The sequence below is a fragment of the Gopherus evgoodei genome, chromosome 12 (assembly GCF_007399415.2).
Source record: "Gopherus evgoodei ecotype Sinaloan lineage chromosome 12, rGopEvg1_v1.p, whole genome shotgun sequence".
NCBI classification, from domain to species: Eukaryota; Metazoa; Chordata; order Testudines; family Testudinidae; genus Gopherus; species Gopherus evgoodei.
In genome coordinates this window covers 38,692,251-38,717,172 of record NC_044333.1, presented here as the reverse complement: position 1 = coordinate 38,717,172, position 24,922 = coordinate 38,692,251, and the positions used below count along the sequence as shown (strand labels likewise).

The 24,922-nt window shown below is 41.7% G+C and overlaps 1 protein-coding gene across 2 annotated transcripts in view; it reads right to left on the bottom strand.

The window, feature by feature from the left end:
- Positions 1-10,381: 10,381 nt before the first annotated feature.
- BANP (BTG3 associated nuclear protein) overlaps positions 10,382-24,922 on the bottom strand; it is a 250,865-nt gene continuing 236,324 nt past the window's right edge. For both annotated transcript variants that reach the window (XM_030581415.1, XM_030581416.1), the window contains exons 12-13: positions 16,852-16,995; positions 10,382-11,192 (exon numbers count right to left, since the gene is read on the bottom strand). In XM_030581415.1, coding sequence (XP_030437275.1) covers positions 11,121-11,192; positions 16,852-16,995 — 216 coding nt within the window. In that variant the 3' untranslated portion in view covers positions 10,382-11,120. The remainder of the gene's footprint in view (positions 11,193-16,851; positions 16,996-24,922) is intronic.

The window sequence follows — 24,922 nt, the reverse complement described above, 5'->3', positions numbered from 1 at the left end:
CCCCCCATTCCCATCTCGAAAGTTCAGGGTTTTACAGACTTCCTCTGAGGGACTGCCCTTTAAGTACCAGCCTCCCCAGCATAGGCACCGACTCTGTGGGTGCTCTGGAGCTGGGGCACCCACGGGCCACTCCGCAGATCAGCGCCTCCTGCCCACCATGGATCAGCTGTTCAGCAGCATATAGGAGGCACTGTGGGGGAGAGGGAGGAGCAGGGGCAAGAAGAGGCAAGATATGAGTGGGGGCAGGGCCTGAGGCAGGGTGGGGGCAGGAAGAGGCAGGGTGGGGGTGAGATTGGGGGCTTGGAGGAAGTGGTGGAGTGGGGATGGGACCTGGGGCGGAGTGGGGGTTGAGCACCCCCCCGGGGTTTGAGTAAGTTGGCAGCTATGCTCCCTAGCCTACTTTTCTCTCCTTACGCATAGAGATTTGCACAGCCCTTCTTCTAGGGACTATGGCTTTAAATTCTGGCTCCCTGGCCTATAACTCACCCTTCCAGTTTACGGGTTCACACAGCTCTCTTATCCTGGTTGATTTTCTCTTCCACCCTGGCTTAAATAGCTCATTCTCTCTGATTGGGCTTGGAGCCTTCTTCTGAGTAACCTACCTGCCAGCCACCTGACCACTTGACCTTTACCAGGTGGTTCTAATTACCCCAAACCCGTCTGGGTCAGCTGGGAGAGAGGGGAGCCCTGTCCTTCCCATTCTTCTAGGCTCCTGGGCCCAGGCCCTTAAAGAAACAGTGGTCTGGGTTTCCTATACCTGTCTTCTCCCAGATGCAGACTATTCCCAGGAACCAACTTCCTTTCTCCAGATGACAGAGTCAAGGCCTTTATCTGCTTTCCCTGGTGGGATGGAACAGAGTAATTACCTCCCCTAGCCTTAAAGGGCCAGTACTGTGTTACAGCTCCCTGCAGGACACTATCTCATGTTTGCTCAGCCTGGAGCTACACATCCCAAGCCATGAGGTCCCAGTCCCGTCTCCTAAATTAGGGGAGAGAATCCTGCAAAATCTACTCAAGCCGAACCATCTGAGCTGCACACGTCAAGGCCTAGTCACACCAGTGGAGCTGAGCATCCCTAGGGCTGTAAATTCAGAGACTCACAGAGTTTAAAGCCAGAAAAGACTTCATTAGATCATCCAGCCTGGCCTCAGGCATATCATAGGCCATTACTTTTCACACCCTTGCCCCTGTGTCAAGCCCAATAACTTGTGCTGGACTAAAGCACAGTTTGTGTTTGGCTACAGCAGATCTCCAGACAAGCATCAAGAGATGGAGACCCCCCACCCCTCACCACCGCCCTTGGTAGTTTTGCCAAGTGGTTAACATTCAGTTTCTAATCTGAACCGCTCTGATTTTAGCTTCCTGCCATTAACTCTTGTTCTGCCTTTCTCTGCTAGATTATAAAGCCCTTCAGCACCAGTATTATCTCCCCGAAAAGATACTTACACACTCTAATCACATCGCCTCTGAGTCTTACACTGTACTTATCCCCATGTTTGAGGACTTGATCACTATATGTTGCATAGACAGGTGCTGTCCCAGGGTGCTCCCTTGTGGCCCAGCAAGGTCCTGCAAACACTCTGCTTCAATGCCCCTCTGAAGTTAAAAAAAAAAAAAAAAAAGCAAAGCCCTTACTTTATACCCAGAGCCGTTAAAACGCTATTCCCTCCCTCTCAGGGTCTAATTTATTCAGCTCTCCCACAAGAATTCCCCTGTTAGATTCATGGTTTTACAGTCCTCCTTCTTGGGGCCTGGCCATCCCCGGGCCTCTCAACTCTCCCCTCGGATGCTGGCCCTCCCCCTTGGGCATGAGTCCAGGCTGCGCTTTCCCCTCAACAGCTTCCTGGCAGATCCTTGACTAAGCCTGGAGCCTCCTTTTGAGTCACCAACCTGGTCAATTAATCAGTCTCTTGAACTTCCCCAGCTGGGTCTAATAACCACTAACACCTGTCTGTGCTGACTGGGAGAGAGGGGACCCTTGTCCCAACCACTCAACTGACTCCTGCTATCAGATCCTTAAAGGGCCCAGACACTAACTGCTCGCTGGGGCCATCTTCCTCTGTCCCAATTACTGCTACATTTGCTCCCCTGGACGTGGAACAGGGGAACTGGCTTCTCAGATTATCCTCTCTGGCCTTAAAGGCTAGTGCCGCAATATACACTGATTAATGCAGGAAAGATTCAAAGGGGCTCAGATCCAAATGCCTCCAAATCCTGGGGAAATGGAGATTCCAGAACAAACTTTACTAGTCAGGTGCATATCTATAGCACAAAGGCTGCACATATTTATAAGGTGTTGTATACACTGACTCGACAGAGTCACTGCCAAAAGAGAGAAAGAAACTTTTAATACTCAGAGCCAATCAGAGCAGGATTAAGGTGGCTGGAATAGAGACATTTGCATATTAAAAGTGACATTACTGAGAAATAAAATTGCTGTTAAATAACAGCAGTTATGCAAGTCAGCCACTCATGACCAGCTGGAGAGCAGACAATTTCAAAACTGTTAGGGGATGGGCAGGGGAGACAAAACCATACAGCTCTGCACCAGGATCATCCATGCTCTCTGATTCAGACTAGTGTAAGCTGCCGTTAAGAGAGTGACCCTCAACTAGGAGGAGAAAGACAGCTGAGTGGATGGGGAGGTGTGAGGGTGGGAATGGGGGTTGTGGGAAAGAAAGACCATCACTGAAATCATGATTTTGGTTGCCATCTAAGAACCTAGCTTGAGAGATAAGCCGCCCTCTCTGTGCAAGGTGATTTACTGTTTACCAGCATCTCATTGTCAATGGGGATGCTCAGAAGGTTTAATTTTGCTACAGTAGGCGGCTCAGGGGAAATACAAAACTGGTTATATTAATAATTAATGGCTGACACATACGTTCCAGCTGTGACATTTTTCCAGGCTGTTAAATAAGCTAAGCAGCAAGAGAGAGCACTCTCCATGGACAAGGTAAAGCCTACAGCTGTTTTCTCTGTTAAAAGCTGTTTGGCACCCAGCAGCCCATGGGTTTATGATTTATTTTTTTTTTAATTTAAAGTAGCTGACCTAACTTCTCTGATAAGATCTATGCAGTGACAACAGTTCTGTTTTTTCATTGGATTCAAAAAGAAGTATTACTGAGAAAGGGGGGGGGGAAATATCCAGCCAAGGTGGGGGAAAAAGCAGCATTTTTCAGCTAGAAATTGAATCCGAAGTTCTGAAGGGAGAGGCATGGCTGTGCCAAATTCAGGCAACAAAGACATCTAGGCAGTTTATATGTATGTCAAAAAAAATGACTGTTCAAATTCATATTTCACACATACACTCGGCTGGTGCTGGCCAGCTCCTCAACTTCTCCTTGGTTCTTCAGGAAGCCTGCAGTAAATTTTATATATAGTTCACAGTTTAAAACGAGATTATTTTTAGACATAAATTCAGGAAAGATTTTTTTTCCCTTTGGAAGTGACAAATGGGAAAGTCCCTCTGATTTCCAGTCCCCTGCTCCAATTCCAGGTTCTACATTATGACACAGACGGTAACCTGGGAAGCAAGGGCCAATGAATCCTAAATACAAATGGGACTCACAGAGGGAGCTAGGCTTTAAAAAGTGGGGAACCAGGGGGTAAGCAGGGATTTTGTTTTCAAAATTAAATGCCATAGGTGTTCAGACGGTGACCCACAAAATGAAGGTGAATAATCTCGTCTTAGTTAGTTTACACCATGGATAATGGTGCAAAGGTGTCAGGTTTAACTCAGAATTTCCTGGCTTTTGTTGATCTGTTTCACAACCAGATTATTTAAAGATTTCGGTTGTGTTTAAAAATTGAATGAAAAATTTGAAAGAAACTATTCCACTGAAGGCTACTGAGTGGATAGTCATTCAGGCCCACTCCAGTCTGCTGGACAGTTTGTTAAAGCACTTACAAACATGCACTGTTTATCTGAAAACTAGATGAGGTTCTGGGTTTTTTCCAGTGTACTGGATAACTGTAGTATCTGTAACAATAAGCAAAACCTTAAGCATATTTTCTTTATTTATTCTTTTATGTACTTAGCTCAAAAAACCAAATTTGTTTAAACAATATTGGAGAATCATTTTCCTTTGCCAGTTTCTTTTAAGCATTTTTTTCTTTTTCATAGAAAACAATCATGAGAAAATTTTCACAACTGGAATACATCTTGTTTAAAAAAACAAAGGAGATGTAATATTTGCTCTTGATCAAGATTTCTCATGTAAAGCTGCAGCTGAGAGCAAGTTGTTTTTTTTTTGGTCCATTTCCAGCCAAATATATCTTGTGGAAGAAAACATTGAAAATCCCAGGGTACTTTTTGAAAGAATAGGGGTGTTAACCCTAGTGTTCTGACCAAATGGTAAATGGGTAATTACATTCCAACCACTTAAATTCTCCCTGTAATTTCAACTTGTAGCAGGATTCTTTACCGCTGTACCTAAGTCTTATGTATTGTTGTTGTTCATTGTTAAGTAGTTGTGCTTTCGTGGGGTGTCAAGCATTTCCTATACGTACTGTCAAACTGTGTTTAGTTGAGAGATCACTTACCTTAGCTTGTACCAACACATTCAAAAAAGAAAAGGCCTCAATTTACCCCAAACCCCAGAACATCTGAATGACTTTCACATCTCCAGTCTCATCCAAATAAATGAAGTTTGACTGCAGATAGCTGGTCTAAATTAGCAGAACTTGTAAAGTGCTTTAGGATCCATTTGTACAAAAGGAACTCTATAAATATAAGATCATTATTATTTCTGACATTTAAAAATGCAAAAGGTTCACAGATTGCCAAAGAAATAATTGTCTAAAATCAGATTTTGCAAGGATTTTTTTTAATGCTAGTTGCCACATTGAACTTCCTCATGTGAAGCTCACAAGAAGCTCTGTGAAGCAGATAGTCACCAATGCAGCAAGCAGGATGCAGAGATGCATTTCACGTACTCTCAGATTGAAACCAGGGGTTTGGTAAGCATTCCCTACTTTAAAGGGATTCTAACGGGATTAACAGGCCTAAAACCAAACCTAAGGAACAAATTCAGCTGTTGTTTGGGTTACAGCAGACGCAGTGAGCCACTGTCTATTCTTCCATTGCCACTTTTGCAGCATAAAGTGACACTGTGATAAACGAAAAAAAGAGATATTTTTAGGTAGTTTAAATTTGAGCTCCAGTCCATCAAACTTTAATACACTTGTGGTTTGAGCTTCCATTGCTGAGAGGTCTGAACTGTCATTGACTTCAAGGGGAGAGAAAGGTTGTACGTCTTCAGAGGTGCTCTGGTCCCTCAGCAAATTCAGTCCTAGGATGTGGAGATCGATCTCACCTCAGTCCCGGGATTCCTAAAACTTCCTTTTACTTATTATATTTTAAAGCACTTTGTGAGGTTTTCATTTTGTCTTCAGTACTTACACAGTGGTGCTTTCTAGAATACCAGGAGATGATTCTCTGCTCTGATCCCTGAGCTTAAGTTCTGAATCAACTTGTAGGAACTTTCAGCTAGTGTACCATTAGAAACCAATAGCATCTATAAAAGCTTGACTTAGTGTAGGAAGTTGAAGTGCAGCTACTTCACCTTTCCTGTTACTTTGGTTTCTGTTGCACATTTCAGGGGCGCTCAGACTTTGCAAAGCCCACCAGGGACTTCACTATTGCATTCAGTTTTACAGACAAGATGCTACGCTGATGGGCAATAGTATAAAACTCTAAAACAGGCAGACAGATGGGATGAAATCTAGGACCCACTGAAAGGTCAATAGGAGTTTTGTCATTGAGTTCAATACAGCCAGCATTTCATCCTGTGGAATGTAACCTATGCTTAAATCAGCCTCTGTACCAGACTACTGGAGGGATGGCTAATGTAACACCATTTGTTAAAAAAATACTCCTGAGGCGATCCTGGCTATCCCATACTAGTAAGCCTAACTTCAGTACCAGGTTCATTGATTGAAATTATAGTAAAGAACAGAATGATCAAATACACAGATGAAAACAATGTGCTAGGAAAGAGTCAACACGGCTTTTATAAAGGGATATCATGCCTCACCTATAGGAATTCTTTGAAGATGTCAACTAGCATGTGGACAAGGGTGATCCAGTGGATACAGTGTACTTAAACATCCAGAACGCCTTTGACAAGATCCCTCACCAAAGACCCTTAAGCAAAGCAAGCAGTGATGGGAAACGAAGGTTAGGAATAAATTATCACAATGGAAAGAGGTAAATAGTGAGGTCCCCAAGGATCTGTATTGGAACCAGTGCTGTTCAATATATTCATAAATGATCTGGAAAAGGGGGTAAACAGTGAAGTGGCAAAGTTTGCAGAAGATACAACGTTACTCAAGATAATTAAGTCCAAAGCAGACTGCAAAGAGTTATAAAGGGATATCACAAAACTGAGTAACAAAATGGCAGATGAAATTCAGTATTGATAAGTGTAAAGTAATGAACATCTATGCATATAAAATGATGGGGTCTAAATTAGCTGTTACCACTCAAGAAAGAGATCTTGGAGTCATTGTGGATAGTTCTTTGAAAACATTTACTCGATGTGCAGCGGCATTCAAAAAAGCAACAGAATGTTAGGAACCATTAGGAAAGGGATAAATAAGACAAAATATCATACTGCTACTATATAAATCTATTGTACGCCCACACCTTGACTACTGTACGCAGTTCTGGTTACCCCTTCTCAGAAAAGTTATATTAGAATTGGAAAAGGCTGTGATCCAGAAAAGCTCTCACTTAACTTTAAGGACAAATCCCATCGACTTCAGTGGAATTACTCACATAGTTACTGTTAAGCACATGCTTAAATGCTTTGCTGGATGAGGACCATAGAAGCCCTTATTAGTTAATGGACAGACACACTCTGACTTAGCTGGGTTAAGAATCAGGCCTCTAATGGTAAAAGATCTCAAAGCATTTTTCAGTATTATTGCAGATACAGCACCAACAGTGTGGTAGGAATTTTAGACATGTGTGAATAGAAGTGGTGAAATCCTGGCCCCTTTGATGTCAGCGGAAAGAATCCCATTGACTTCAAAGGGGCCAAGATGTCATCCAAGGTCTCTGCCCTGAAAAGCTTCAAGTCTAAATATTATTAAATAATAAAACACTATTCAGGCATTATTTATCCCATCGGTCATAAGGTGAGCTGCTGACAAGACTAGGACTTGTTATAAACATTCTCTCTTTCTGAATAGTTGCAGTCACATTTTATCAATATCTGCAGCCCCAACAAAAGGAGCATGGCGAAAAATCCAATTTAAAAAAAATGCAGGATGTTAAAGACATTTTATTGCAAGGGAAAAGAGCCATTTTCTTATTAAAAAGGCAGAGACTGAAAATAATGAGGGAGACATAACAAGAAAGCTCCATTCCCAACTGGCCTGCTTAAAAGGTCAAGCCACCAACACTTTGGACATAAGCTAAGCGAAACAATGCTAACTTGGCCGCATGCAAAGCCAGGCAAACTGTAAGACCTCACAGAGTTTTTGATCACTATGGCCCCAATACTGCAATGAGCTCTACATGGGCAGACCCCTGCACTGGCACAGAGGACCATTGCAGCTCTTCACAGATGCAAGGGTCCATTGGAGGGAAACTCAGTTTAGAATTGAAGCCTATGTCCTCCCATGCAGGACTAATATTATTTGTATATGGTAGGACCCACGATGAACTAGCTGCTTTCTAGACATTCAGGAAGGGATAGTCCTTCCTCAAAGAACGGCTAATCTAAAGACAGAGGCTAGGGGAAGGGGAACAACCAACAGAAGTGATCCAACACCGATGCCCTTTGTTCTCTGAAGTACTATTATTTATACTATGATACTGCCTATAATGTGTTAGGTGTTAGCCAAACACAGAGGAAGATATAGTCCCTACCTCTAGGAGTGCACAATCTAAATATCTGAATCCATAAGAGAACCTTAATATTCTTTTCCTATTTATTTTAAGTGATTTGCACTCACCCTGATCAGACAGTGGCCAATGCCAGGTGCCCCAGAGGGCATGAACAGAGCAGGTAACCATCAAGTGATCCATCCCATCGCCTATTCCCAGCTGCTGGCAAACAGAGGCTAGGGACACCATCCCTGCCCATATATATATCTACACACACACACGGAACTATTATCACTTTCATCCTCTCCTGTCAAGAGCATGCAGTGCTCAAATGGTTAATGGAAAATCACTTGACAACAAGCCTTTGCCATCTGCTCCATCTGGTACTCTAGCTGCATAGAGAACACAACTCAGAGAGAGAGAGAGAGAACTCTGTGGTTTAAATGCATGTGTGCTGTGTTTACACAATGCAGCATGTGCACTTGTTGTTTTCCTCAGGTCTCAGAGCAGGGGGAAGAGGCAGCACTTGCTGTCCATCAGAATGAAGGTTTTACCTCCAACAGGAATATCATAAGGGAGTATTATGTAACTTTGTCCTCAATAACCAGCACTTCACCTTCCCAAGCTTCTGCACTGTCACTTCCATATAGTGTTTTCTTATTAAACAGCCACTCTAAAATATGCAGGAATCACTGTATTTTTAGGCTTCCCTTTGGATGCAAAGTTATTTAAACATCACCCAGTTTGGGAAGGACTATTAAAAAATGAAACGGGCAAGTAGCCATATTCTTTAACCTGTTGTAAATGTAGTTTTGACAGACTCTGGCTGGTAATTTGTATTGTACTTGTGCCTCAGCAAATATCCTAATGAAAAGTGTGAACTTATAGCAATGTATTACTTACCAGGGACAATATTTGCAAGAAATCTTGGGTGTTGAGGCCCACAGCTCAGGAGGGATGTTTTCCTAAGTTTAGCCAAATAGAATTTGTGGCTATTTCTCATTCACTAACATTTTAATAGATATACAATATATTATCTGTCAATAAGAAACTAGCTTGTTCAGTTAAAAAAAACTAACAACTATATTTTTCTCATTGGCTGAAACACACAAGCAGGTCTGTTCTCTAAACCAGTAATGGTCCTGCAAACAATATCTCTTCCCCTTAACTTAGCTTACTAAACAAACACATCTGAGGTGAAATCCTGGCTGTGTTGAAATCAGTGGCAAAACTCCCACTGACTTCAATGGGGCCAGTATTGCACTCCTGGAGGGGTGAGGCAGGCGGAGAGGTGGCCTTTGAGGTAACTATGGATCTGCTCTATTTGAAAGCTTTTAGCAGAGTAAGTCCAGAGTCCCTTGTGAATGTAAACAAACCCAGGGTGGTGTAGGAAAGTTTCTTACAAAGAAGGATCAGTGATTTCAAGATCATGAATCCTACTAAATTAGACATCATTACTGAACTACTGAATCAGAAATCTTACAAAATCATTTAATCTAAAGGGCACTACTCAGCTGGCCCAACAGAGATAAATAATTGGAATAAATAACTAGATCGGGGTAGACAACCTATGTCACGTGTGCCGAAGGCGGCACACGAGCTGATTTTCAGTGGCACTCACACTGCCCTGGTCCTGGCCACCGGTATGGAGAGCTCTGAATTTTAATTTAATTTTAAATTTTTCTTAAACATTTTAAAAACCTTATTTACTTTACATACAGCAATAGTTTAGTTATATATTATAGACTTATAGAAAGAGACCTTCTAAAAACATTAAAATGTATTACTGGCACATGAAACCTTAAATTAGAGTGAATAAATGAAGACTCGGCTCACCACTTCTGAAAGGTTGCCGATCCAGGAGCTAGATCAAAACTTCTTGAGAAAGAAACACTCATATTGCATATACTGTACGTGGCAGCAGCAGAACAGTATCCTAAGTAGAAAACATCTATCCAGGAACTATGTAGTCAATCAATAGAGCAAAAATGAACAGAATAAGGCTGGAGTTTCAAAGGGGACTGGCTAAAGGAGTCAGGTGACCACCTCCAATTTACTTAATCCCAGTCTAAATTATTGACAACAAATCATCTAACTAGGTCTAACCCACACCCACTTAGTTATTGCTTACAGAAAGTACAGCTGACATGCAATGTTGTCACTCAAAGTGCAACATCCCCCACAGGGCTGGAGGCAGGAGTTAGGAGTCACTCCAGGGAGAATTCTGAGGAGCCCTTATAAAGTTTGGTTTGAAATGGCTTCATCAATTTACTGTGTAGGATGTAATTTACAGACTCTGAAGCTCAGAAAGGTTCACACTGGAACAAACCAAATTTTTCCCATGATGGAATGTCACTGCAAGTCCATAGACCAGGGTTTGGCTAATAACAGCATCATGCCTATTTGGTGGGATCAAAGTAAGACTAGACCTTGTCTTCCCTGTAGACTTTACTTAGGCTAGGTCTACACTGGGGGTGTCAACCTAAGATACGCAACGTCAGCTAAGGACATACAATGGGGGGTGGAAGGGAGAGGGAAATTACGCTGTTCATAAATACACATTTATTTGTTTCTTTAGAAATGCATAATTACAGCATTTGATAGAATTTTTTCCTTAGAAAAGTAGTTAAGCAACAATACAAACAAAATTGTTAGTCTTTTGCAAATACAATTTTTCATTATACTGAACAGAAATCACCAGCAAAAGGCTAATACTTGCAGTATGGGTTTTTTCTTTTTTTAAACATTTTCTTTTTTTGTTATAAACACCTTAGCAAATAAAAAAGCCATTTAAACAATGAAAAATATTTGAGCTCTTGATTTCTATATGTGACAAAGCACGTACTGCAAAGCAGCAATGTGTTTGGTAAGAGAGCTACGGACATTCAGTGGTATGATTCACAGAAGAAACGATGGGATAAAACATTAATTTGGTTTTAATGTTTTGATTGATTAGGGTTTTTTTTTTTCTCATGGAGGAAATATTTTTCCTTAAATACCTAAGGGATGAACCTGTATATTTAGAGGGCCAACTCCTCAGCTGGTGTAAAGTGATGTAGTTCAACTGAAGTCAAAGCTGCACTGATTTATACCAGGTGAGGATCTAGCCTTGTGTGTAAAAACAAACAGACCAACAGAACAGTGATATTTACAAGAGACGTAAATGAAAATGTCTGTTAGTCTGATGTTCACATCCTTTCTCCTGTTGTTGTACGTGGGCAGCAACCCTTAGCTTCTGACTGTGGTCACTGGCATCTGGATCTATGAAGCTTCCACAATCCCTGCTTTACTCGATCTGGATTGCTCCGTGTTCTATCTGCATTTCTGGCTGGATAGTTGACTGAAGGGAATCTGTGCTCTATGGAAAGAAACACAAAAAAATGAATTCATATTTTACTTCATATTATCTTCTCAACACAAGTGCATTAAAGAAGATGCTAAACGCAAGTTACTCAAGATCTTTAACCCCTGCTCCACCACTGACTTGCTATGTGGACTTCTATGCTGGCTGCTTCACCGTCTCATCCTTCCCAGCTGGGAGAAAGGGCTAATGTCACTTACCTGGCTCACAGGAGTATAGGGAAAACTGCTGAGTACATGTTTGTATCGCTTTTTGAAAAACATAAAGCTAATAAAAATGCAAAGTGTTATTAAAACACTACATCTCTTTGGATGCTAAATGTTTTATTATCTTCCTTTTGCCCACATATAAATCTCACTTAGTTACCAGATCCTCCTAATGTGTCCAAAATTAAAGTTTATTTTTCCAAAGATGGGCAGAGAATGTAGGAGAACCATCAGCGCCAACCCAAGTTATGAGGTTTGGTAAAATACCATCCAGAAGAAATAAAATACTTAGGAAGCTGCTCAGAAAATAAATTGTAAATCCCAATTTTTTTAAAGAAGCTGGAAAGGATGACGATCAAGGGGACCTAAACCAGAGCAAAGTGAAAAAAAGATGCACACACACATACACACACAAGTAAAGTTTAAGCAGTACACCACCCTCAGCTCTCCCTCCAGGATGGCCGCACTTACATTGATATATAGGTGCTTAATGTTCGTATGGGAAGGAGAATACACTCTACTGTTAAAAGGCACCTTTATACTGGTATAACTCCATCCACACTAAAGGTTGTATCAGTACAACCATTTCAATAAAAAAAATCAAAACCCTAACCAAAATAGTTACACCAACCCAAAACTTGTGTGTGGCTCAGGCACACACTGGAATTGAAATGGGAGTTTATATAAGTTTTAGCACAGTACCATTCCACCTTTATCGTGTACGATGGGCCTTTTGTATACTCCTCCTGGGGCTCTCAGATAACACAAGACAGGGGCATTTCACACCAAATAAACAAGGTCAAATAAGAATAAAAATACTGTAAATAATCCTGGTGTTTTCTGGGAAATTAACCTTTTCCCTCTAAAAGGAGGCAAAGTATTCTCGATTCCTACAGAGAGGAGACAGTATGAACAGGATTAAAAGAAAAACAAACCAAAACCCCATACAACTGATTTACTCTTAAAAAGAAAAAAAAGATGTTTGTATTAAGAATGTGAGTTATTCACATATTGGTCCAGTCAAGTGAGGCCTCCAAGTGAGTAGCTAATGTGGAGAGCCTCAGGGATTTGTGACAGAGATTCTGCATGAAGCAAGGCGAACCTAGATTGCCATATAAATTGTACTTTGAGCCAATTGATGCTCTGGGAACAGGACAGGGTGCAAGAGCAATAGAGTAGCAGCACTGCCATTACAGGAAAAGATACTTTTTGGCACCCTATTTACTGCCCTCTCTCTCCTAATAAGGAAAAACTAGCATCAACACTTGGGATGGGGCTTCAGAGAAACCCGGGGTGAAACACAGCTAATGATTTTCCTACCCAAACATTGCTGGACTGTAGTGGCTTATTCAAATAAAAATACTGTCAGGTTCAACTTGTCAAAGCTTTCTTCTTAAAATAAGGTTTCACTGTGAAATTAATTCTTGCCTGCTTTTTTGTGTTCTGTTGCCAGTAATTACATGTAACTACAATTTTTTTTCATGTGGAATTCTACGAGTCATTTGATTATTTATTTGTCCTATATAACAGTGCCAATCAGAAGAATGATGCTAACGGCCTGTCAACAGCTAAGCTGTAAAGCAACCACCTAAACACCTGGGGAAAAAAATCTATAACATAAGCACTGACTATATATCCAGAATTCAGGCTATCAGGCCCGAAGTACGAGACTGTTTGAAGGGCTTGCAAGTGAGCTGCATTGTGTGGTTTTCCCCCCACGTTAACCAAATTTGATCCCCAATCAGGAGATTTCAGGGAAAAAAATAATGTGTGATATTACCACATTTTGTTCTTGCAAATTAATAAGTCAAGAAACCTTAGAGTTTCTATAAGTAAAGAATGAAATCAGGACATGAAAGCATGCAAACTACTTCTAGGCCCTGAATATCTGTCAGATCTCAACTCGACCTTTGGACATGCGGCTGCAATTCTGTCCCTGCAATGCACCGCTGACCTACTATTAGTTAGATGTCTAAGTACCTGATTTGTGAGCACAAATTACCAGTCAGACTTAAATTAACTTGCAAATACAAAACTTGAATAAACTGAAATTAGTATTGAACATCAGGGCATTCATATCTGCTTCAGTTCAACTGAAAGGAGTGATTAATTTCAAAGGAGCCTCATTTCTGCCTCTAATTTGACATGTGCAACCCGGCATCCATAAACAATAAGGCACTGTTTGGAGGGCACAAAGATGAGAAATTAGAGGCTGATTTTCAGACCTGAAGTAGGTGTTCACATGTGATGTTTTCAACTTGAAATTTGTGCAGGGTACTGGATTTTGGCCCTGGAGGACAACAATGAGCCCCACTTTTGACAAGCTTGGATACATAAACAGATTCAAAATGTTTGAGACCACAAAAATATCTCTGCATAGAACTTTCTGGAAAAAGAAATAATACAGCTTGCTGCTGTATTACTGAGCTAAGATGTGCATTTAATATTTTTCCCTTTATCCAATCAGTTCATTTCCAGTTATGCAGGACCACTCCATCATTTCAGCCAAACTGGTTATTTGTTTATGAGTTCATAACTAATCCATACATTTTAAAGTGATGCAAATATTAGGTTTGTTTTACTAATTTACATTTATAGTTCCTTAGTTTTTAGTCTGCATAAACTAGGAAATATTTACTGTGAACTTATTTTTAGCCTTTTTGCATTTCTTTCCATGCCCCTCTTGTTTTACATTCCTTTCAGTTTATCTACAACTTGGTATAAATCTCTGTGGTTAGCCACAATGTTAAAACCTAACAGTGCAAAGTGTCTCTGAAAGAAAGTGACTCCTTTTGCGGTTGCCAATCGTGTGGGAGACAGATGCCTATGTTAACGGCTGGACTCGACAACCAACTGCCTGTCAGATCTAATAGCTGAGAGGGGTGATAATGTCACAAAAAAACAGCTCCCAAACAAATTCAATGGGAAGTGATTTAAGTTAACACTCTGGGGGCCCAGATCTGCAATGGCAATTTACTATGAACGAGCACGTCTGAATGGGTGATGCAGCAGTTTTTTATTACTTGGATCAAGCCAGAAGTATGCATGGCACTTTAAAGATTTAAAATAAATAAATATGGCAAGAGCCCCGTATTGAGAAGCTTATTGTCTGTGACATTTGTGATAGACCCTGCAATCCCATGCAGTATCTTTGGGGACCATTGTTTTAAATTTATGAATGATGTATGTATGATTGTGTTTTGTGCCATAGGGGAGGGTTACCACAGCTCTTCCAGGAACTCAAAACAGACTAAGATGAGCTGGTAGGGGCACTTCTACAGTTCAAATGCCGCATCGGTGCACCTGTGCTGCTGTAGTGCTTTAATGAAGATGCTAGTTAATTCACCTCCCTGAGAGGCAGTAGCTTTCTTGGCAGGAGAAGCTCTCCCACCGACATAGCGCTGTCCACATGGAGGGCTAGCTCAGTATAATTATGTTGCTCTGGGGCGATGGATTTCTCACATTCCTGAGTGATGTAGCTATGCTGATATAGGTCTGTAGTGTAGACCAGACCGAAGACTGTAAACAACTCCAGAGAGATACCATGCGCTGAGGTGGTTTGCATATACCAGTTCAAACTTGGTTTTCCAGAGACCAAGAGACAAAGAAAGATGTTTCTCTGAATTTAAACAGACTTCGGGCCTTCATTTTGAGTGAGCAAACAGATGGGATCTTCTGTACAAGGGGAGACTCTAACCCTTGGCTGAAGGGTTGGAACGGATATTGTACTACTAGCCTCCTCATGTGGAAGATGGGCAATTTCTAGCATGTTTAGTACGCGTGTGGGATCTTTCTTTGTTTTCATATGTTTTCTCTGTGATGCTTCTGCCTTAAGATTAAGTGTACTTTGCTTTGGAAGAGCCACGTGGACATTAGTAAAAAAACTATTTTTGTCCTTATTTATTGTACGTTACGGGCAGAGAATGTACAGGAATATTTTGTTCCAACACTGGTTTGATAATTTATTGGGCCACATATTCTCTGTTATGGAATAGTTCTGGCTATATTATTTTAGGCACACAGAGGCCTTCAGGCACAGGGGATCTATAAATAAAAATGCATAATCACTATTATAATTTTTTATAATTTTTTACGGTGGCCTTAAAACACCAGAAGGCTCCTGGACACAATAGACCAGCTTCAGGTTACATGTCAAGGCTTATCACTCTTGCATGTCATTCTGCATATGCACACTTCCAGCACACTTGGAAGGGTTTCTTTCCACTCATGACAGAATACACTGTCATCAGCAGGCCCTGCTTGTTATACCTCTGTACTCAAAATTCATGTAAAAGTCAGGCCATTTAAAACTCTTTTGTTCCCATAACTTGAAGTTGCTGAGCAACCTCAACTTGCATTCACTCCAATTTGAGTCCAGGATGCTCTCAAGAGGCCCTCAAAAAAGCAGGACTTTGGTTTGTAAAACGAAACGATTTTTTAATCTTAACAGTCCAAAACAAGCTGGTCAAACTAGTAGCCTTCGATACACATACACACTACTGGAGAACATCTTAACTTACAAAATGCACCATTTTCTTTTCCAGAGAGCTGACAAAGCAATGTTTTGCCCATAGTCAATGTTTGCAGTCAGTTTAGAGAGCCCCACAAAATAGGGGTTTACAATAGGAATGGTGACAAAATCCAACTCTGGAGCCAGCTTGTGGCACTGCTGTCATAACTGGCAGTTCAGTTTGCATTCCTTCTGGGCTCCTTTGAGCAGTTTTGGGAGTAAAGCAACTACCTTCAAAAATGTGACACTGTTTGAGACCAGCCTCATTTTGTTGCCATCAGCATCAGTCACTGCTTTGAGCGGATGAGAAATTGGGCATGTACTCTTGGTGAGTGACTGTCAGGTTGCAGTCAGATGGCCTGAGATCACTGCCGAGTTCAAGTACCTTTATATTTCCTGAGAAAAGCAAGAGTTTTCTATAGCCAGCTACATGAACATTCATGTTGGCGTGAAGGATAATGCCTCCGTTTTAAAGGAGAGCCTCAAGTGTTGGCTTATAACTGCTAACACTGCAGCTGATGTGGGAACCAAGCAGTAGATGAAAATGATTGAACTGCAGGCAGGAAGGGCGGGCACCCTTCAAGAACACTGGACTTGAGAACCTCAGGCTGAAAGAAGCTTTCCTATTATGACTCCAGGCAAACATCTTCCCCCTGTCCTATCAGCTCGGTGTGCCTCTTTTACTGATTCAGGAAAATGATGATGACTAAAATGACTATACTCTAGGAGCAATCAAGCAAGGACTCAGAGGTAGGAACAAGGCCAGGAATAGTCAAAGGCTGTTTATAAATGGAGGCACTCATTGTAGGAGACATTTTTAGAGTTGAGAAACTGCATATTATAAACCCTAAGGGAATGGAATATTTGTGGACAGAAATATAGTTATTCTGACAGGTATTTGCATCTTTTTAAGTACTTTCAAATGGGAAAAAATACATACTTGATTAGTAGCAGCGTGGTCTGTCACTGGCGCCAGCTGGACATATTGGACCTGGATATCACTCCCTTGGAGTGGGGATCCATCTACGCCCCCGGATGCAGGATCTGCAGAGGCAACAGCTATCAACTGAGCACCCTGTAACACCTGCAGACAAACCAACACAGAAAATATCCTGTAAACAACCATAGCTACAAAGGCCTTGTGAACATTGTGAAACATCTGTAACTACAAAACAGACGTGAGATCTAAAAAAAAAAAAGAACCCCACCAAAAAACTATCCATCAATAATGGTTAAGTTAAATTGCAAGGTTTTTCAAGAGAATATGGTATTCATACTGAAGGACAGTTAGACCAGAAGCACTTTTTTGTGCTTTATAAAATCTGGATTCCTTCCGTTTTTTAGTGAAATGGTTAACAGCCAACATACCTGGAAACGTTTACCTCTCTTATGATTCTGTAATACAAAATAGCACTAGTGACGGTACAAAACTATCCCAAGGGATTATGCGAAATACTCCGGGTTTTATTTCTTTAATTAAAATAAAACCACCTTTGATTAACACAAACAGAATGAGGCTGTTATGCAGCACTTACACATTGCTTCCTATAACTGCTGAACCTATTTTCCTAGTAACGAGTGCACCCAATTCCCATCAGCCTAGTGGGGGTTACACCAACATTCCGAAGAGAGAAACAAAATGGAACATTGGTGTTTACATCATGCTGTTCTGTGGCCCTAATGCAAAGCCCAGCCAAGTCAATGGGAGCATGTCCATTATTCCAGTGACCTTTCAATCAGGGTGTAGGCCCTGCCTGAATCCCAATAGTCAGAGGAAGATCTCTGCCCAGGTCACCTATAAGTGTACGGGGGGAGGGTAATAAAGCAGCACTGGGGGCTAATGGCCCAACGACACCTCCAGAAGAAACCCAGTAGCTCTACATAAACTGCTCAGTGAGAAGAGAGGAGGACCTAGAGCCCTGCAGCCAGTGACCAGCGTGCTGTGTTGTAATTAACCAGAGCTGGGGCTTTTTCTGCTAGATTTTATGTTTGCATAAAAACCTTTGGCTTCATTTATTATTACAGCTGTATCCTAAAGCCCACAATATGGGGTAGGAGAAAGGCTTTGCAGGAATGATTGGCTCTTGTTACTAGACAAGGTATCTGATCCCTAGCTTACAAGGATATACAGTGCTGTTAATGCAATAGGCCATATTTTCACAAAATTTGCAATTTTTTACATTCTTAAAATCACTTTGGAAAAGGTAAGTAGTAGGGGTGTCGATTATTCACACTTAACTCAATTGATTAACACAAAAATATTAATTGCAATTAATCACAGTTTTAATTGCACCGTTAAACAATAGAATACCAATTGAAATTTATTAAATATTTTTGATGTTTTTGTACATTTTCAAATAATTTGATTTCAATTACAACATAAGACAAAGTGTACAGAGCTCATTTTATATTATTATTTTTATTACAAATATTTGCACTATAAAAATGATAAACAAAAGAAACAGTTTTTTTTCAATTTACCTCATACAATACCGTAATGCAATCTCTTTATCGTGAAAGCACAACTTACAAATTTTGGGGGTTTTGTTATGTACATCACTCAAAAACAAAACAATGTAAAACTTTAGAGCCTACAAGTCCACTCATCCTACTTCTTGTTCAGCCAATCATTAGGACAAACACATCTGTTTACATTTACAGGAGATAATGCTGTCAACTTCTTATTTATGTCACCTGAAAGTGAGAACAGGCATTCGCATGGCACTTTTGCAGCTGGCATTGCAAGATATTTACGCGACAGATATGCTAAAAATTTGTATGCCTCTTCATACTTTGGCCACTATTCCAGAGGACATACTTCCATGCTGATGATGCTCGTTAAAAAAATAATGCATTAATTACATTTGTGACTGAACTACTTGAGGAAGAATAGTATGTCTCCTGCTTTGTTTTACCCACATTCTGCCATATATTTCATGTTATAGCAGTCTTGGAAGATGACCCAGCACATGTTCGTTTTAAAAACAATTTCGGTGCAGATTTGACAAAACGCAAAAAAGATACCAAAGTGAGATTTCTAAAGATAGCTACAGCACTTGACCCAAGGTTTAAGAATCTGAAGTGCCTTCCAAAATCTGAGAGGGATGACGTGTGGAGCATGCTTTCAGAAGTCTTAAAAGAGCAACACTCCAATGTGAAAAGTCCAGAACTCGAATCACCAAAAAAGAAAATCAACTTTCTGCTGGTGGCATCTGACTCAGATGATGAAAGTGGACATGCGTCAGTCTGCACTACTTTGGATCATTATCGAGCACAATTCCTCATTACCATTGACGCATGTCCTTTGGGAGGGTGGTGGAAGCATGAAGGGACACATGAATCTTTAACGCATCTGGCACATAAATATCTTGTAACACCTGCTACAACAGTGCCACATGAAGAGGAGGTTACTCACCCTGTGCAGTAATGGACGTTCTTCAAGATGAGTGTTCCTGTGGGTGCTCCACTTCAGGTCAACGTGCTTCCCAGTGCCTTTGATCGGAGATTTCTACAGCAGGACTCCTACGGGCCGTGCACACACTGCGCCTGCCTCACAAGCTGTCAGTGTTTGAATAGCGCATGCATGGCCCGGGCTCCTCAGTTCCTTCTCTTCAAGGCAGTCCGTTCCAGATTCCAAGGTAGAGGGGAGGAGGGTGGGTAGTGGAGCACCCACAGGGACACTCATCTCGAAGAACATCAGTTACTGCACAGGGTGAGTAACCTCCTCTTTGAGAGAGAGATGTCCCGGTGGGTGCTCCACTTCAGGTGACTGAAAAGCAGTATCCTTTAGGATGGTTGGGACTTTGGATCAGGTAAGGAGGCTATTGACAAAACAGCTCTACCGATCCTGGCGTCGCATGCTGCATGTGCACGAGAGTGTAATGATTGGCGAAGGTGAGGTTCGATGCCCAGGTACCTGCCTTGCATATGTCAGAAAGCGGGATGTTACGGAGAAAGGCAGTGGAAGTGGAGATGGCTCTAGTAGAGTGTGTCCTAATTGATGTTGGGGGTTGTATGTGCTTCAGTTGGTAGCAGAGACTTATGCAGTCTGCAGTCCATTTGGAGAGTCTCTGGGTAGAGATAGCTTTTCCCTGTGATCACTGACTGATAGAGACTAAACGTTTGGGTATTTTCCTAAACAGGGGTTTTGTTCTATCCAGGTAAAAGGATAACGCTCTGCACACATAAAGAATGTGCACTGCTATTTCAAAAGCATTAGCGTGGGGTTTTGGGAAAAATTGCCACCTTTAAATCTGTTATGGAATGGCTAGAGAGGTTGAAGTGTTCTTCTATTGATAGAGTAACCATCCGGAATCTCTGTTTCTTGACAAACTTGTTTAGGTGTCGAAGGTCAAGGATAGGGCACCATGCACCGTTTTTCTTTTCTGTCAAGAAGTAGTTGGAGTAAAATCCTTTCCCTCTGTATCGAGCTGGTACCCACTCTTTTGCTCCTAGTTGTATGAGGTGTTGTACCTCTTGATGGAACAACTGTTCGTGAGGAGATCCCTGAAGAGGGACTACGTGGGAGGATGGGTAGAGGGCACGGAGAGGAAGGGGATGGCATAACCCGATCTGATAATTTCCAGGACACATCTGTTCATAGTGATAGCTTCCCAATTGGTAAGGAATGGGTGCAGACGGTGTCCAAAGAAATGGATGGTTGAAATTGATGCTGAGGAGGGTGGGAGGTTTTCTGTACCCTCGACCAAGGCTTCAAATTTGTTTGTTTGAGGCAGGAGGGTGGGTCGCTGTCATTTGCGGAGGGCGATGGTGTTGGGTTCTGGGTGTATGGTGTTGTTGTTGCTGCATACCATATTGTCTGAAGTGTTGATTTTGCACAAAAGCATGGTAGTGTGGCTGTTGGTATGGCTGATATATGTCCTGCCTCTTTTTTGTGGCAGGTGGCTGGAGGCCTGAAGATCTGAGTGTGGCACGTGATTCTTTCAAGGAATGGAGGACTTCATTGGTTGTAAGGATGATGAGCTTGTCCCCATCGAAGGGAAGATCCTGGACAGTGCTCTGTATCTCCTTGGAAAAGGAGGAAGACGTAAACCATGAGGCACGACGCATGACAATGGCCGTGGCCATGTATCTGGCAGCTGCATCGAGAACAACCTGAAGATTTGTGTGGGAGATCAACTGGCCTTTCAACTGCTTTGAATTGTTGTTGTTTGTTTTCTGACACATTATCAATAAATTGCATTACTTTAGCATAATTTTTGTGGTCATATTTTGCTAACAGTGATGAATAATTCGCTACTCGAAATTGCAAAGTGGAACATGAATACACTTTGCACCCAAAGGAGTTCAGTCTCTTGTTCTCCTTGTCAGACGGGGTAAATCGGAAAGGCTGGTGCTTATTTTTCTGGTTGGCCACCTCAACCTCAAGCGAATTGGTTGGTGGGTGAGTAAATAGAAACTCCCAACCCTTCTATGGGACAAAATATTTGCGGTCCAGTCTCTTGCTAGAGGGGGTTATCGTGACCAGGGTCTGCCAGATAATTTTAGCTGGTTCCATGACGGCCCCATTAATTAGTAGGGCTATTCTGGATGAGGTAGTAGCGTGTAATATGTCGGTGAGTTCATGGCGGGTTTCTGGTACCTCCTCCAGGGTAATCTTGAGTTCATCAGCTCCCCTTTTAAATAATTCCTGAAAGTAAATGAGCTCATCTGTGGTGGTAGGTGGTGGGGGCACCGTGGCCTCCTGTGGTGCTATCACTGTAGGATGGGGAGATATGGCCTGTGCAGACGGAGCGGCTATTTCAGGTCTTATCTGCCTATCCTTGTAAGAAAGCATCGTGGAGCGCCTGACAGCTTTTCTACAGGCGGCACGGTGAAGGCTCAATTGTGCAGTGGTGTAGTTCCATGGACCCCAGCGTGGCCATTGCCCAGGAAAGGGGGTAGGTGGTCCCATCCAGGGGTTGCCTACCAGTGTGGGTAGCCACTAGGATAGGAGGAGTGCGGTATAGTGCACCTCCCACTTGTAGGTAAGCGAACCTGCGAGGAATATTGTGAGGAAAACATATGGTAATCGTCCTCCTCCTCCTCCTCTTCTCCACTTGAGAGGCTTGGAGCGGTAGGGGAATACTGCAGATAGGGGGCTGAAGGTCTTGGTGATAGATTGGCGCTGAGTAGCAGAGATTGAGGGGTATGTGACACTCTTAAATCCCCTGGATGTAAAAACTGAGGTGCTGCAGTGACTCGAGGTGCTGAATGATAAGGCAGGAGAGGAGTAAGGGTTAACGGAAGTGGAGCTGGTGCTGCTGCTGTTGGTGTAGTCAGAGTTTGTGGAGGCAGCTGCTGTATTGGAGGTTACACTGGGGGTGCATACTGTGCCACAGGACGTGGGCACTGTCGGGCAGGCAGGTGACATGAGGTGGCTTGGTGCAGGGAGCATTAGCTGCAGCGGGTGAGAAAGGGCTCCACAAGATCAAACGGCGGTGCCATGATCGCCGTTTGTGCTCTCGGCACTGTGCTGTCAAAGGTTGCCGAGGGAGAGCGGTAGGGGGCGGGCAGCTGAAAGCCCTGAGCCTCGGCACCAGGAAGCTGAGCAGCCGTGCCTGAGGTGCCTGCAGACTTAAAAGTGCTGAGCCAATGAGTGGTGGGCACTTGTGAGGTGGAAGTCACTTGAGACTTCTTTGCTGAGGAGCAGCCCCTCAGGGGGGAGGAAGCTGGCCATTTCTTTGTTTTACCTTTCTCCCTTGAGGGTTTTAAAGAGCTTTGCTGGCCAGGGTCAGACAAAGGTTTGAAGGAGTTTTCTAAGAGGAGCAGTTTCAGTTTGATCTTTCTTGAGTGGCAACAGCTAATTTAGACCCCATCAGTGTATATGTATAGTTAGGATTATGTTTTCCAATGTACATTACTTCGCATTTATCAACGTTGAATTTCATCTGTCATTTTGTTGCCCAGTCACTCAGTTTTGTGAGATCCTTTCGTAGCTCTTTGCAGTCTGCCTGGGACTTAACTATCTTGAGTAGTTTTGTATCATCTGTCAGTTTTGCCACCTCACTGTTTACCCCTTTTTTCAGATCATTTATGAATATGTTGAATAGGACTGGATCCTGTACAAACCCTTGGGGGACACCTCTATTTACCTCTCTCCTTTCTGAAAACTGACCATTTATTCCTACCTGTTTCCTATCTTGTAACCAGTTACTAATCCCATAGGTAATGCTTCTAAGATTATCTAACCAATAGTACTGTTTGAGATTAAGTAGTCCCAGACTTTTTATTTTTTTTTAAGTGTATCGGAGAATAAATATCAGCCATCTTCTTAAAGAGACAGAGGTGGGTGAGGTAATATATTTTATTGGACCAACTTCCAAAAGATATTACCTCACCCACCTTGTCTCTCTAATATCTTGGGACCAACATGGCTATCACAACACTGCAGTCATCTGCTTGGCTGACAAAGATTCCACTCACTATAGCAACAAATACATAGACTCACACCTGCCCTTCCTGTAATACACAAGAAGTGTTTAAATCAGAAAAAAATTTCCTACACTAAGAATAAACCGTGCTTCCAATGAGTTACTATGACAGTTCTTTACAGTTTATGCAGAAAAAAATGCAATGCATATCTATCCCTAAGATGATGGCTTTTAAAATGTCACTTTATACCGGTCAGTATAATAAATTGCTAAAATACATTTTAAAAAAAAGTTCTCCTCTCTTCTGGCACTACATTTGTGCAATGTCTTCATGAATTCAGAAGTAAAGGAAATCACTCATATTAATCCGTTGTATCCAAGTCATAAAATCTCACAGACAGAACCATAAAATAGCAGTGTTCTAAAACATCTGGATAAACAGCTTTAATGGCTAACCACCAACATTTCAGAAAATAACCCAGTTTCACAATTTTTCCCTTGATTCAGTCTCACTGTTGTGTAGATGCTGTGATGCTATTGTGACAGAGATGGCAATTTCCAGCAATATCCTTGAAAAACCTTATTTTATTAAATTTATATATTATTGTGGGCCAGGATTGTATATAACCTCTCGGGGGGTGGGGGGGCGCACACACAGATGTAAGACCTGGGAGCAGGGATGGCATGGTATTTACCAAAGGTGATTTTTACCACCCCAGGAAAACTATTTAGTCCTAGTTTAAGGCATTTTTTATTTTAAAAACTGTTTCATTAAATGCACACCATATTACACTTAGTTTTAGTTACATATTCAAATTGGTTACAAAAGGCAGTAGATTCAGAGATCAATTGAGGATTGTACGAACAAAAAAAACTACAGTTGGTGTAATACTAATATATATAATTATAATACTGAACATTGGAAAGTCTATATATTTTGGCTTGGCAGTCTCTCAAGGAAGGTATGCATGCCATGAGTCATTTCAGTTTTCAATATATACAGAAAAATAAAAAAATTGAGTATATTAAAACAACAATAATGCAGAGTTGTAGGAATGAAGCATTAAGCAATCAGAAGCATGCGGAGCTGCAGACTACGAGTCCAGGTCCATTTGGGCACGCAGCATTCTGCAACAGAAGACTAACTTCAATGCAGTGGAATAGAATGAGCCTATTTCCTCAGTTTTGAATTGATGTATCCAAAGTTGACTTGCTGGACATTGATGCAATTGCACCACCATTTCTGTGAAGCCAAATGGAATATCAGCATTCTTCAGCCATGTTATAGGCAGAAACCGTTTCCTTTATAATGGTGAAAATATTGATTCTGGATAGGGATCTTCTTCTACTTTAAATGCAAGTAAATATGGCAGAAAGTCAGGATTTTTGATAAGCAACCACTGCCTTGCAGTTTCTCCTTGTTCAGCTGACAATTTCTCCTTGTTCAGCTGTGTATTTTGGATAAAGGAGATTGTCCAACTTGTGTACAGGAGTAAATGATTCATGAAATCTCTTTTGTGCTTTTGCTTTGTGTGGTATAAGATCTTCATTTTTCAGTAGATGCAACCATATTTTGCATGCTGCAGCAACTGGTGATGCATCCCTTTGGAATGTGTCAGTGCCACAACAACTGGTTTC